The 11,672-nt window shown below is 45.4% G+C and overlaps 2 protein-coding genes across 6 annotated transcripts in view; one reads left to right on the top strand and one right to left on the bottom strand.

Annotated features, from left to right (window-relative positions):
- The window catches only part of RAB5IF (RAB5 interacting factor), a 58,774-nt gene that overhangs the window by 31,920 nt on the left and 15,182 nt on the right, over window positions 1-11,672 (top strand). The gene's annotated exons all lie outside the window — the stretch shown is intronic.
- Window positions 2,514-11,672, bottom strand: part of NDRG3 (NDRG family member 3) — a 48,803-nt gene continuing 39,644 nt past the window's right edge. For 3 of the 5 annotated variants that reach the window (XM_082430316.1, XM_082430317.1, XM_082430318.1), the window contains exons 11-15: window positions 9,100-9,147; window positions 6,535-6,570; window positions 6,398-6,449; window positions 5,166-5,204; window positions 2,514-4,090 (exon numbers count right to left, since the gene is read on the bottom strand). In XM_082430316.1, the coding sequence (XP_082286442.1) occupies window positions 3,909-4,090; window positions 5,166-5,204; window positions 6,398-6,449; window positions 6,535-6,570; window positions 9,100-9,147 (357 nt within the window). In that variant the 3' untranslated portion in view covers window positions 2,514-3,908. The remainder of the gene's footprint in view (window positions 4,091-5,165; window positions 5,205-6,397; window positions 6,450-6,534; window positions 6,571-9,099; window positions 9,148-11,672) is intronic. The other 2 variants (XM_082430319.1, XM_082430320.1) reach the window with 1 other exon arrangement.

Below are 11,672 nucleotides of genomic sequence, written 5' to 3'. Positions count from 1 at the left end.
CTCCAAGTGTGGTCCCTAGGCCAGCAGCCTCAGCATCATCTGGAAATTTGTTAGACATGCCAGTTCTCAGGCCCCATCTCTGATCTACCCAATCAGAAGCTCCATGGTAGGGGGCCAGCAACCTGTTTTCACAAGCCCTCCAGGTGATTCTGATGCACACTCTAAACTTAAGAACCACTCGGCTAGGATAAAGAATCTCTGATAGGGGCTTCCCTGGTGGCGCAGTGGTTGAGAATCTGCCTGCCAATGCAGGGGACGCGGGTTCGAGCCCTGGTCTGGGAAGATCCCACATGCTGCGGAGCAACTGGGCCCGTGAGCCACAATTACTGAGCCTGCGCGTCTGGAGCCCATGCTCCATAACAAGAGAGGCCGCGATAGTGAGAGGCCCGCGCACCGCGATGAACAGTGGCCCCCCCTTGCCGCAACTAGAGAAAGCCCTCGCACAGAAACGAAGACCCAACACAGCCAAAAATAAAAATTAATTAATTAATAAAAAAAAAGAATGTCCTGGAGGGATTGCTTTGTTAAAAAAAAAAAAAAAAGAATCTCTGATAGAACCCCCTTTGATTGGTATGTTTAAATCAGTCATTAAAATTTAAATTTGGGGAATTCCCTGGTGGTCTAGTAGTTAGGACTCCACGCTTCCACTGCTGGGGGCCCGGGTTCCATCCCTGGTTGGGGAACTGAGATCCCACAAGCCGTGTGGCATGGCCAAAAAAAAAAAATTTTTTTTAAAAATTTAAATTAGTAAAAATCTCAGCTCATTAGTATCTAAATAACCACCCATTCACTGCCTCCCCATTAGGGGCTTAGCAATCCTGGAGACAGATGCTTTTAACACGAAACCACTATTTCACAGACAATGCAGCCTTTTCTGGGGCCTCGAGCACACCTGGGCTCAGGTTCTCCCTTTCTCCTGGGGAAGGCTGGTTTGAGATTTAACTCCTGCGGCACCTGGCGTGGAGAGCTGAGGGAGCCAGAGTGGAGGTTCTAACCAGGATGTTAGGGTGCGTGACGGCCACTCAAGGATGTGGCCTGTGGCTGGGAGGGAACTGATCACAGGCCCACCCTCCTGCTCTTGCCTCCACACCACCGCGATGTCCATCTTTTCATCTGACAGGCAGACTTTTGGACTGGCCTTAAGGAGAGGCCCATGAACGACGAAGGAAGTAGGGAATGACCATCTATGGTCTCAAAAAGATCCCACCATATCCTCTCCCGTTCCACTCAGGGAGGCACCTGAGAATTAGAGAGTTTAAAGCCTAGATCTGCTGCTTTGTGAGTTTTTTGACCATTTGTAAATTGGTTACCTCTGGGCCTGTTTTCTCATCCACAAAACTGGAATAGGGTCTACCTTACTGGCTCAGTACGAGGAACATTCAGGAAGGTGTAAGGGCTCAGCCTGTAGTCAATAAAATATGAAAATGCATCGATTTTGAAAGAACTGGGAACTTTTTCTAGCTAGGTGTCCTTGGCCAAATCACTTAACTTTCCTCAGCTGTTCTTTGTCTGTAAAATACACTGCCACTTTGCAGAGTTGCCATGAGAACTGGGTGAGACAATTTATACGGAAAAGCTTCACACAATCATCTTGGGTAGGTAGCATCTACCTGGCCACTTCCTTGCCTCTCACAAAGCAGGCACCCCAACTTTTTTTTTTTTTTGGAATATATTGAATAGGAAGAAAGGAAATGAAAATGAGAAGAGGATGAGTGTGGTAAGGACCAGCCAGTTGGGGCCCGACTCCAGGCACACAGCCAAGGTGGGAACAGGCAACCATCCATGCCGATGTGTAGCCGAGGCAGCCGGACCAAGGTGGGTTCGTAGAGCAACTGTGCCCATGAGACCACCTCCAGCTCCGGAACTCTGCTTTTGCCTGTTTTGTAAGGACCTCAGCACGGTCACCTGCATCGGCCCACATGCATTCGTTTCCTGTCCTCTACCAGGATGGGCAGGGTCGAGTCGTTTTACAAGAACCTGCCACAGACACAGCAACCTCGATGTACTGGTAGCCGCAGACCCTGGACCATTCAAAACTGACCTGAGACGGCTGCCTCCTGAAATTATCCTTGGTGGGTGTGAAGACAGCCCCTTCTGGCGAAATACAGTCTGGTCTGTTGGAGGAGCCCTGGCAGGTGGCTGCAGATTACTACACGAGGGGTGGGACGTGGCAACTGCACACACAGGGCAGAGCTGAGATGCAGAATGCCTTTCCAAGATCTCGGCTTCTCCCGCATCACCTCACGGTCAGGCTTCTCACGGTCAGGTTTTCGGTTTGAGAGGAATATAGGCGTGTCAGATGGACTCAGGGTTCAATCCTGGCTGGCTTACTGGTATGACCTCGGGCAAATTATTTATCCTGGGTCTTGGTTTCCTCACTTTAAATGGACAGTGTTGCTGGGTGGATAAGCATCAGGTATGTGAGTATGCCCAGCACGGAGCCCACACGCAGTCACTCGGTACCCCCCTGAGCCCCAGGAAGTGGCTTGAGAGAAGTCACACCAGCCACCGGGTAACAATGAGACGTATACAGCTTTATTTCATCATCCGTAAAAAGTTGTACTCTGACAGAGTAACGCATTCCATACCTCAGCAGAAAGCAAACGCTACATCTGAAAAGCCCCTTCCTAAGATCAGAACTGTGTAACCCTTCTCTATGTAATATCTCAATGCCCTCAAAGCTGGGCCCTTACTGGGTGGCAGTTGCTTTCACCCTCCTCCTGGTGATACTCTCTGGGTGGCTGTGACCCCCTCACATAGCAGCGGACTGAACAAAATTCTACCCGGACAGGCTGCCCTTACAGATTGGCCCCTTCCCTCCTACAAAAGGGAGTTCACAGGAATAACTTTCTGAGACATGGGTTCTATCTGAATTTCATTTAGCTTCCATTAAGTCTGCTGAAATAAGTCTATACTGTTCCTCTCTGCCCAGCCATCGCCTCATCATCTACATAATTTTCAGGCTATACCCCTCCCTTCTGGGGCAGTCGAGGGATGGAGAGTGTCCCTCCTGGGAGGCGCTTCCTGCAGACGTCTGGCATGTGGTATCAGACACTGCAGAGACTCAGTTTTGTTCTGACAGAGCAGAGGCCTGGAATTTCATTTTCCCCTTCCTGTGCTAAAAAAGTGCAGTGACTAAGCCACACTGACTCCCTGGGAAAAACTCCACGTTGCGTCAGAAGCTCATCATTCACGGGCTTCTGAGAGAACATATCCCCCCCTTCTGTTCACAGGACAGTATGCGTGAATTCATTTGGAGAGGAGAAGTGGCCGGCCACCCGGCCTGCGTCTCTACATAACAGGCTCCCTTCTGTTGGTCGCAGTCAACAATCCAAACAGGAATTATGATCTTCCACATTCGTCAGAACTGCTCTCTCCTGAAGTCACTTTGCAGTTCTTGTTGACCAATATGGAAGCGAAAGAGAATGCAATGGCCTACCCAACCTAGAAACCTGTTCTGCATATTTCCCCTAAAAACACCACTGAAAATGCAAAAAAAGAGTCCTTTTTTTGTTTTTTGCAGAAGCTCTACAAGAAAGCCTGTCTAAAATCACAGAACTATGCACACACAAACACAGACACGCGTGCTCACACACATACATCAGGATCAAACAATCTTAGCTACATAGTTGGGAAAGCACAGGGAAAAGGTGGCAAGAGAAGATATGGAGATCGGATCAGCTGAAGATGTTGGAATGCTACAGGAATGGCATGGAAGTGGTTCTTGGTACATACAAAAAGGGGGGTGGGCAGGCAGAGAGGATGATTAATCCAGGATACCAGAAAGAGAGAGTCAGTGGCCATGCAAGACTTAAAGATAGATGCCAGTTTGCTGGATGAAGTGTTATATTACGGAGTGGCTGTCGGAAGGAGGACGGACTTGCATGGTCCAAGGGAGGAGCATCTGCTCAGCAGGACACCTCCATGGTCTGGTGTCTGTCCAGGACATCAGGAGACTCAGAGGATTCTTGAGTTCCGTCTGACTGATTGCTTGTGACAGATCGGCTGAAGGCACTTTCTCCAGAGCCGATGCTACTTGAGGTGGAGTGGGTTCGTGATCGGGCGAGCCGGGTCATGCTGGCAGATGGGACTGTAAGAAAGAACCAAGAGGACTATAGGAAGGAGCCCTGGTTCAACTCAGCTAATCGAGAAGTTTCACCAAAAGCTTTACATTTTAGCTTTCCCAACCCATTTAAGGTGACACCAGGACAAGACATAGCCATCCCCACTTTGCATTACTGGCTCTAGGTGAGGGGCTATAGGCAAGGCTGCTTTAAGCCTCTGGTTCTGGTTGGAATCTCAGCTGACTCTGGTCCACAGCAGAACGAGGGGAAACCTAAGTCCAGAGTGTAGCCTCTTAGCTATGCCCATGCCATTCATAAAGTGATTAGGAAGGAGGCTTTGGGAACCCAAGCAGGTAACCAAAACCTGCAGTACATGCAAGACTAAACCAAAGAAAGACAAACCACACCACACAAGTATGAAGGTGTTTCACAAACACAGTGCAAGCCCGATACAACAAGACTACCATCCGTGTCCACAGGCGACCCTTGCTACCTGGGGAGGAGACACGTAGGAAGATGAGGTGTAGGGAGGGCAGGCGGGCCTGGAGCTGGTCCCTGCGCAGGGGGTGAGGTACAGGCTGCCTGTGAGGAAGAGCACCGGAGGTGGCTGTTTAACTCAGACTCCTGCCCACTGCCACTGCTCTGGCTGGAAGGTCCTTCCAGCTTGGCCAGGAAAGGGCCTTACCTGGCACACCCCCCTGCCTATCTTTCTGAGACACGAGCTACTCCCCCAGCTGCCATTTCAATGCTGGGGTCCGAAGATGCCATCACCTGCAGTTCTCCGGGCACAGGCTCTGACGCTCCTAATTGAGAACCCAGTGTCTGGGGGTTAACTCAAGGATCAGCAAGTAGGTGGTGGTGGAGGAGGGGCCCTGCCTATATAAAGTTTCAGCTGCTGCTGTGACCCTGGCTGTTACAACCCGCTCCTTTACTCCTGGGGGACCAGGGTAGGACCTGCAGGCTAACTCTCTCAGGGCACAACGAGCCACGTTCTATCGGGCTCTCACTGCACAGGAAAACCACGGACATGCTGCGGGCAGCCAATGCAGCCAGGAGAGCATGGCTGGGAGGCAGGGGCAGGGCCAGCGTAGAGGAAGGTACCTGACTCGGTGCTCAGGTGACTGAGCTGCACGTACGGGACTGGAAGCAGGACGGACACAGGAAAAGGCACGTTAGTGACCCGACCGTGCCGAGCGGCAACCTCGGCTGCCCAGCAGACACTGACAGAACGCTCTAAGCCAGGGGTGAAGTTTTATTTTAAGGCCCCAGAAAGGAGGTGAGGCCAACTGATGCTTCAATAACATCTCAGATGTTACTCCTCTCAACTAGTCAAAGGTTTTCTCCTTCACTATAAAGGGCCAACCTGCTTGGATCGGAAATGGATCCAACAGCTGGACGATCAGCTGCTTCCTAGGAAAGGAGAGGGACTTCTGCTCCTCCCAGAGGGATATGGGTGTGGGCTCGGTTGGTAGTGGCTCACAGACGGGGATGACACAGCCACTCTAGACGAGACACACACGAGCTGCCTGCCAGGTACAGGGCTGTACCCAGGGGCCCAGCTGCTGCCCAGAGCAGCTGCCCAATCGTCATTAATCACATTGATACCAAAGACAGGAGAAAAATCACCCTACTGGATAAAGAGCTCTGTACCTGGGTAGAAGAGTTTTCCTTTTTATAACTCCAAGAAAGGAGCAAGTGTCGATATTCTGTGACAAATGAGAAAGCTCAGGGGTCTCACAATACAAGAGACCAGGACAGTGGCACATGATATGGACACATCCTTGGATTCACTCTACAACACTCTGCAAGTTCATCTCCTGTGGTGGAGCAGACTTAACTGATTTAACTCCTTTTCTTCTGGAGGCTCCATTTTGTTTCTCTAGTCCAGGAGTCATTAACCAGCTGAGTTCAGATGCAAATAACAACGTCAGATTCATAGCTTGGTCTGGCTAAGCTTCAGTGGTTGAAAATGTGGGCTCTGGAGTCAGACTGCCAGGGTTTGAATCATGGCTCTGCAGCTGAATTGTTACCCTGGGAAAGGTGCTTAGCTTCTTTGAGCCTCAGTTTCCTCTTCTATAAGATGGGACTAATAACAGAACTTACCTCTCAAGGTTAAGAATACAGAGTGCCCGGCACAAAGTAAGTGCTTAATAAGCATTAGCTCATCTTTATATATACACACAGATGAATGTTCCATAAACAGTTTGGTTTCTACTTGATTTCAGGCTGGCTAGCACAGAGGTTATGCCCTGAGAATTGAGTACTCATCAGATGCCAAAATGACCCCATTATCAATAAATCTTTGGTAGAATAGAAAGTTGTGTACTACTCACTGTAGCCCATTCCCTGCAAAAAGTACTTGAAGGCCTCGGTGAGCTTCCCGGGCTAGGGGGACAAAATAAGAAGGCATTAATCTTTGCACAGTCAGAGAGCTGGAGTCAAATGGGTGCTTTTAAAAAAATCTCCTTACCTGAACTACTTGGGGTAGTCCACCACAGTCTGCCATCTAGAAGAGGAAAAATATGCAAGTCAGCTGAGACTTAACACTTAAGGGAAATGCTCTGAACATCCATGGGTCCTTTCAAACAGGACAGGATCAAATTTTAGGTTCCTTAACTTAATGTTTAACTACATCCAAGTGTCCATCTCCTCAATGCACTCTTACACAAAGACTTAAATCCTAGCAATAACCTTGGATGTAATTTTGAAAGATTATTCAACATTTATTAATCAGTAGTGCAGGGCCTAACTTTCAGGCCCGTGTCGGGAATTTTCCATTCGGGTGATAGTGAAGTTAACCACTACCTTCAACCATGGTTCTGCCTCCACCTGGAGAATGTTACTTTCAGAGTCCTCAAACAGTGTGATCCTAACTCCTCAGGGCACCACACTTTTAAGGTTCCCTCTCAACTCTACATTGTCTTCACTTCACGACTAAGGGGATGTCTCCAATCAGGCACTGAGGCTGAATTCAGCCAACCTACTTGGTCAGCCACTTTCATTTCATAGTTGGATTTGGTAAGGCTGTCTCTCACTTCATAAATCTTTACAGTTGGTTATTCTCACCTGTGCAAAGATTTCTAGAGGAGGGTTTTATTAGCATGCATTGGAATTACCAGGAGGACTTGTTAAAACTCAGATTCTTGAGTTCCTGCCCTAGAGATTCTTTTTTTTTTTTTTAATATTTATTTATTTATTTTGCAACACGTGGGATCTTCATTGCCCCGTGCAGGATCTTTAGTTGTGGCATGCAGGATCTTTAGTTGTGGCGTGCGGGTTCTTTAGCTGCAGCATGTGGGATCTTTTAGTTGCGGCATGCGGGATCTAGTTCCCTGACCAGGGATCAAACCTGGGCGCCCTGCATTGGGAGCACGGAGTCCTAACCGCTGGACCACCAGGGAAGTCCCTAGAGATTCTTATTTAATAGGTTTGGAGCGGGTCTCAAGAACTTGCATTTCTAACAAGCCAGGTGATGTATATTCTGCCAATCCGCAGAGAACACTGCTTCTCGGGCATGATGGCCAACCATGAGGCCACCCTCCTCCTTCCAGCTGTTATACATTCCATACTCAGATAGTAGCCTATTCAGGCTGACTGGCGTTTTTTAAAAAAGAGACATGAACATGCATTCCATACTCAGATAGTAGCCTATTCAGGCTGACTGGCGTTTTTTAAAAAAGAGACATGAACCTCATGGTCTCCCTTCACTAACATGAAAACTTTCTTTGAGGGTGGACTGTTATTCAGCAGATGGGATTGCCACGTGAGACACAGGAATTTGAGGTTAATAAGGAACAGTCAGTTCCCTGAAAATTCTACGTGTAAGATCAGGAACAAATATTTAACCTGAATAAGTATAAAATAGACCTAACTGGCCCAGGCTGTATTTTCATGAAGGTTAGGAGTCAAAGTCTGATTAGAACTGTAAAACAGTTCCCGTATGCAGAGAGAATACTGGGAAAGACTGTTTCCAAGCTTGATAACCTATCAAACAGAGAATCAGTTCCATCATGCTGTTGTAGATGGGCATTTTTGCCCAGAAATAAGCACACCTATGGCTACTGTAAAGTTGTTTTGCGCTTTTGGAAAACTGATTCAAACATGCAATGAAAGCTAATTTGAAACCACATGCTTTTAAAAAAAAATCATATTTTAGACTAGTTCATCAATCACCTGGACCCCAGAACACTCTGAGTTTTGTCACCTCAGAGCATTAACCTCATGTTATATTTCCAGGAACTATGGGCTGCTTCTGGTGACAGCACTTCCCTTTTAATCTCACTTCAAAGAGAAAGGGAAGAAAGCAGAGGTCTTTCAGGCTGAGAAAGTAACAGTCAGAAACATAAGATCAGTACTTAAATCTACTGTAATCCAAATTCAAACCAGGAGGTCAGGCCCTTAAATATGTCACTAGAGGCTCCACAAAATGTGAGCCTGGGGTACAATCAAAATGGGGAGAAGCTTGATATTAACCCTAGAAATTTAGTACAAGAGTTACTCTCTATTTGACCTAAGAGAAAGAAAAAATGCATCTACCCTTATCATGAGAATGTTATTGGAAGCTTCCCTTATCCATACAAGGGGATTTAGCACGTAAAGAATTTCCATTCATTGTCTAATTTCTCACAACAATATTAAATAATGCTTATGACTTTTTAATGACACGGGAAGATGTTTATATGTCAAAAAGTTGAGGAAAACAGACACAGGGCTATAAACAGCCTATGATCTTAATGATGTAAAAATGTATAGGAAAAAGACCGATATTTTTACCAGAAGGTTACCTACCTTTGGGTGGCAGGATTAGGGTAATTTTTATTTTATTCTTTTTTATATTTCCATTTTTTTCCTATTTTCCAATTTTCTACAATGAGAATATATTCAGGAAAAGAAATTTTTTTTAAGAGAGTGAGAGAATCAGAGAGAGAAAGAGAAGCTTTCCTTCTTTCTGGGCATCTATTCCAGAAATAAAGTAATCTGAACCACGTATAATTTACTCACTAATGGTTGGCAATGAGGAAAGAAGACACATTACCTTTAGCAAAGTTGTATTTACAGGATTCAGGCGAGAATTGCATTCAACCTTAAAAAAAAGAGAGAGAGAGAGAGAATTTTATGAACTGCTAGAAAAATAAGAAATAGCTTGGCATGAGAATGATCTTCCAAGATCAATGGCTCATTTGGAGATGGCTGAATCAGCCAAATTACCAAAATACAAAAGTGGGAGACATATTTATATGAAGTACTTTATATCTTATATTTCTTAGTAGATCTAAAAATCTGGCAAAGTTCATTTTCTGAATCCGTTACAAGTAGAGTCTTTAAAGGACTACATGTTGAATCTAATTCCTCCTACTCGCTACATAACATGGGGACAAGTTACCTAATTTAAAAAGTGAACTGGACCGTGGCCCTCACCTGCTGGAGTCTTGATGATTTCCCAGCACAACTGGCCCTTATGACTGGCCCTTATACCCCTCCCCTGCCCATTTCTCACCCCTTTCCCGTGCCCTGGAGGTAGTGGGTCTGCCATTCCTTACACCCTGATTCTCTTCTGCCTCAAGATCTTTGGCTATCCCATGTAAAGTTGAACTCTCTACGGTTTTTCTCTCACTGTAGCCATCACAATTAAGAATTACAACCTTGTATATTTACATGTATGGTATCTCATACCTTTGTATCCACAAAGGCAGGGACCTCAAAGAAAATATTCTGGGGAGATAATCTCCAGGTTCAACAATGTTTTATGGTTAACTTGATTAACTGGATCTCTTCTTTACACATGCTTGCCCAAGCACACATATAATACACTGCGCTAAGAGCATGGAATCTAGTGGGGTGGAAATGTAATATGAGGCAGAATGAGATCACTTGAAAATTTCACTTCTGAGCTGAGTGAGAATAGAAGAGTGAGTAGAATTTCTATAGCTAGAGTAAGAAGGGGTGGGCATTTGAAGGCTTCCAGAGTCAGGGGGAAAGCATAAGCAAAGACTCAGGGGATGCGAAGTGAGCGTGCAGGGCATGTGTGGGGTTACAGAGACAAGCATGGCGTGAGGATGCACCGTGGGGAGAGGTTGGAAAGACTTGAACTGACTGTGGAAGGCAAAAAGCCACAGAGGGTTTCTGGGGTGACAGGATGTGAGTTGTTTTAGTAAAATAACCAGCAGTGGCCTGTATGACAGACTGCAGAGGCAGCGAGCCAGTTAGGGAGTTATTAAAATTACCTAGGCAAGAACCAGTAACCCAGCTGAACGTTTACTCTGGGGATTGCTGATGGGTAGGTATTCAAAACTCTTCTAAAAGCACAGGATGATCTAAAAGCCAGAATCACCAAATCAAGGTTTTTGCTCTATACAAATGACAACGCAGGCAGTGACAAACAAATGTACCCGTTTACTTACTATAGAAGGTGCTCTAAAGGGCAGAATGTAAAAACCGGATCCCTAACTGCCAGGCACAGTGCTGAGAACACAGTAGATATACAATAAATATTTTCTGGAAGAATGAACTCCCAAGTCTGTATTTAATATAATAAAGCATGCTTTTCTTGGTTCATCACTTTGTAATTTCTGTAACTTTATAAGAAGTCTCAGTTTCTGGTAGGCCAAGAACAACAGTTGGTTTTTGACATGTCTACTCTCTCCCCAGCTCCAGGCGCAGAGACTCCGTCTTATTCATTTTTGTGTTCTCCACAGCATCGAGAGAATAGGAGATGCTCAAAAAATGATGCTGAATGAATATGTGAGCAAGAATAGCTAGCAACAGTGGCCAGAATTTGTGGAGTTTCTTCCTGCTCTTCCTTGCATGGATATAGCCCTTTAATCCCTACCAACTTATGGGATAAAAGGCTCTGGCAGGGGAGCTGGTTTTCAATGTGTCTAGAAGAGCATCTAGTTTGTGGTACAGATGGGGTTCCTGAAGTTCTTCTCCTATAAACACTGAAGGTGTGGAAATCAGAAAGAGAAAAAGATCTTATCTGTATTGGCCAGCTTACACAATCTTGAAAAATAATTGGTAATGCTGCTTTAAGTCCATGTAATTTCCAAAAGGCAACTCAGCATTATTAGAGAATTCTGATTAAGGGTATTTTCTATAAATGATACTATTTTCATAAACACATGTTTATGAAAAAATGTTTTTTATAGATATTTTGTAGCATGTATCTCTACCTTTTTAGCCAAAAAAAGACTGACGTTTACAAAACTCCTTCTTGATGAGATCATCACTGTAACTTTATTACCTTTGGGGATTTTTTTTTTTTTTTTTTTTGAGTTGAGAGTTATTTGCCTCTGTGCTCAAGCCACACTATGTATTTTACACTAGACACGGAATGTTTTACAGGGTAATTCAGGGAAGTGTGAATATATTCTATTGTCACATCTATCTCACCCTACCAACACTCCCCCTGCCCACCAACCTTCTCATCTATGTCTGCATCTCTGATTAATTATTAGATTCCCTTTCTAAAAGCTTTACTTCCTAATGTTTTGCTCTAAATAGGGTGGAAGTGAAGTAGGCCAAAGAAAACCAGATAATTTCATGCAGATACTTAAGTTATATATGCTGTGGGAAAGACAAGCAAGTGATAACAGACTTATCAAAAACTGT

This window comes from Balaenoptera physalus, assembly GCF_965194825.1.
Source record: "Balaenoptera physalus genome assembly, chromosome: 16".
Taxonomy (NCBI): domain Eukaryota; kingdom Metazoa; phylum Chordata; class Mammalia; order Artiodactyla; family Balaenopteridae; genus Balaenoptera; species Balaenoptera physalus.
This window is presented reverse-complemented; position numbering and strand designations above follow the sequence as displayed.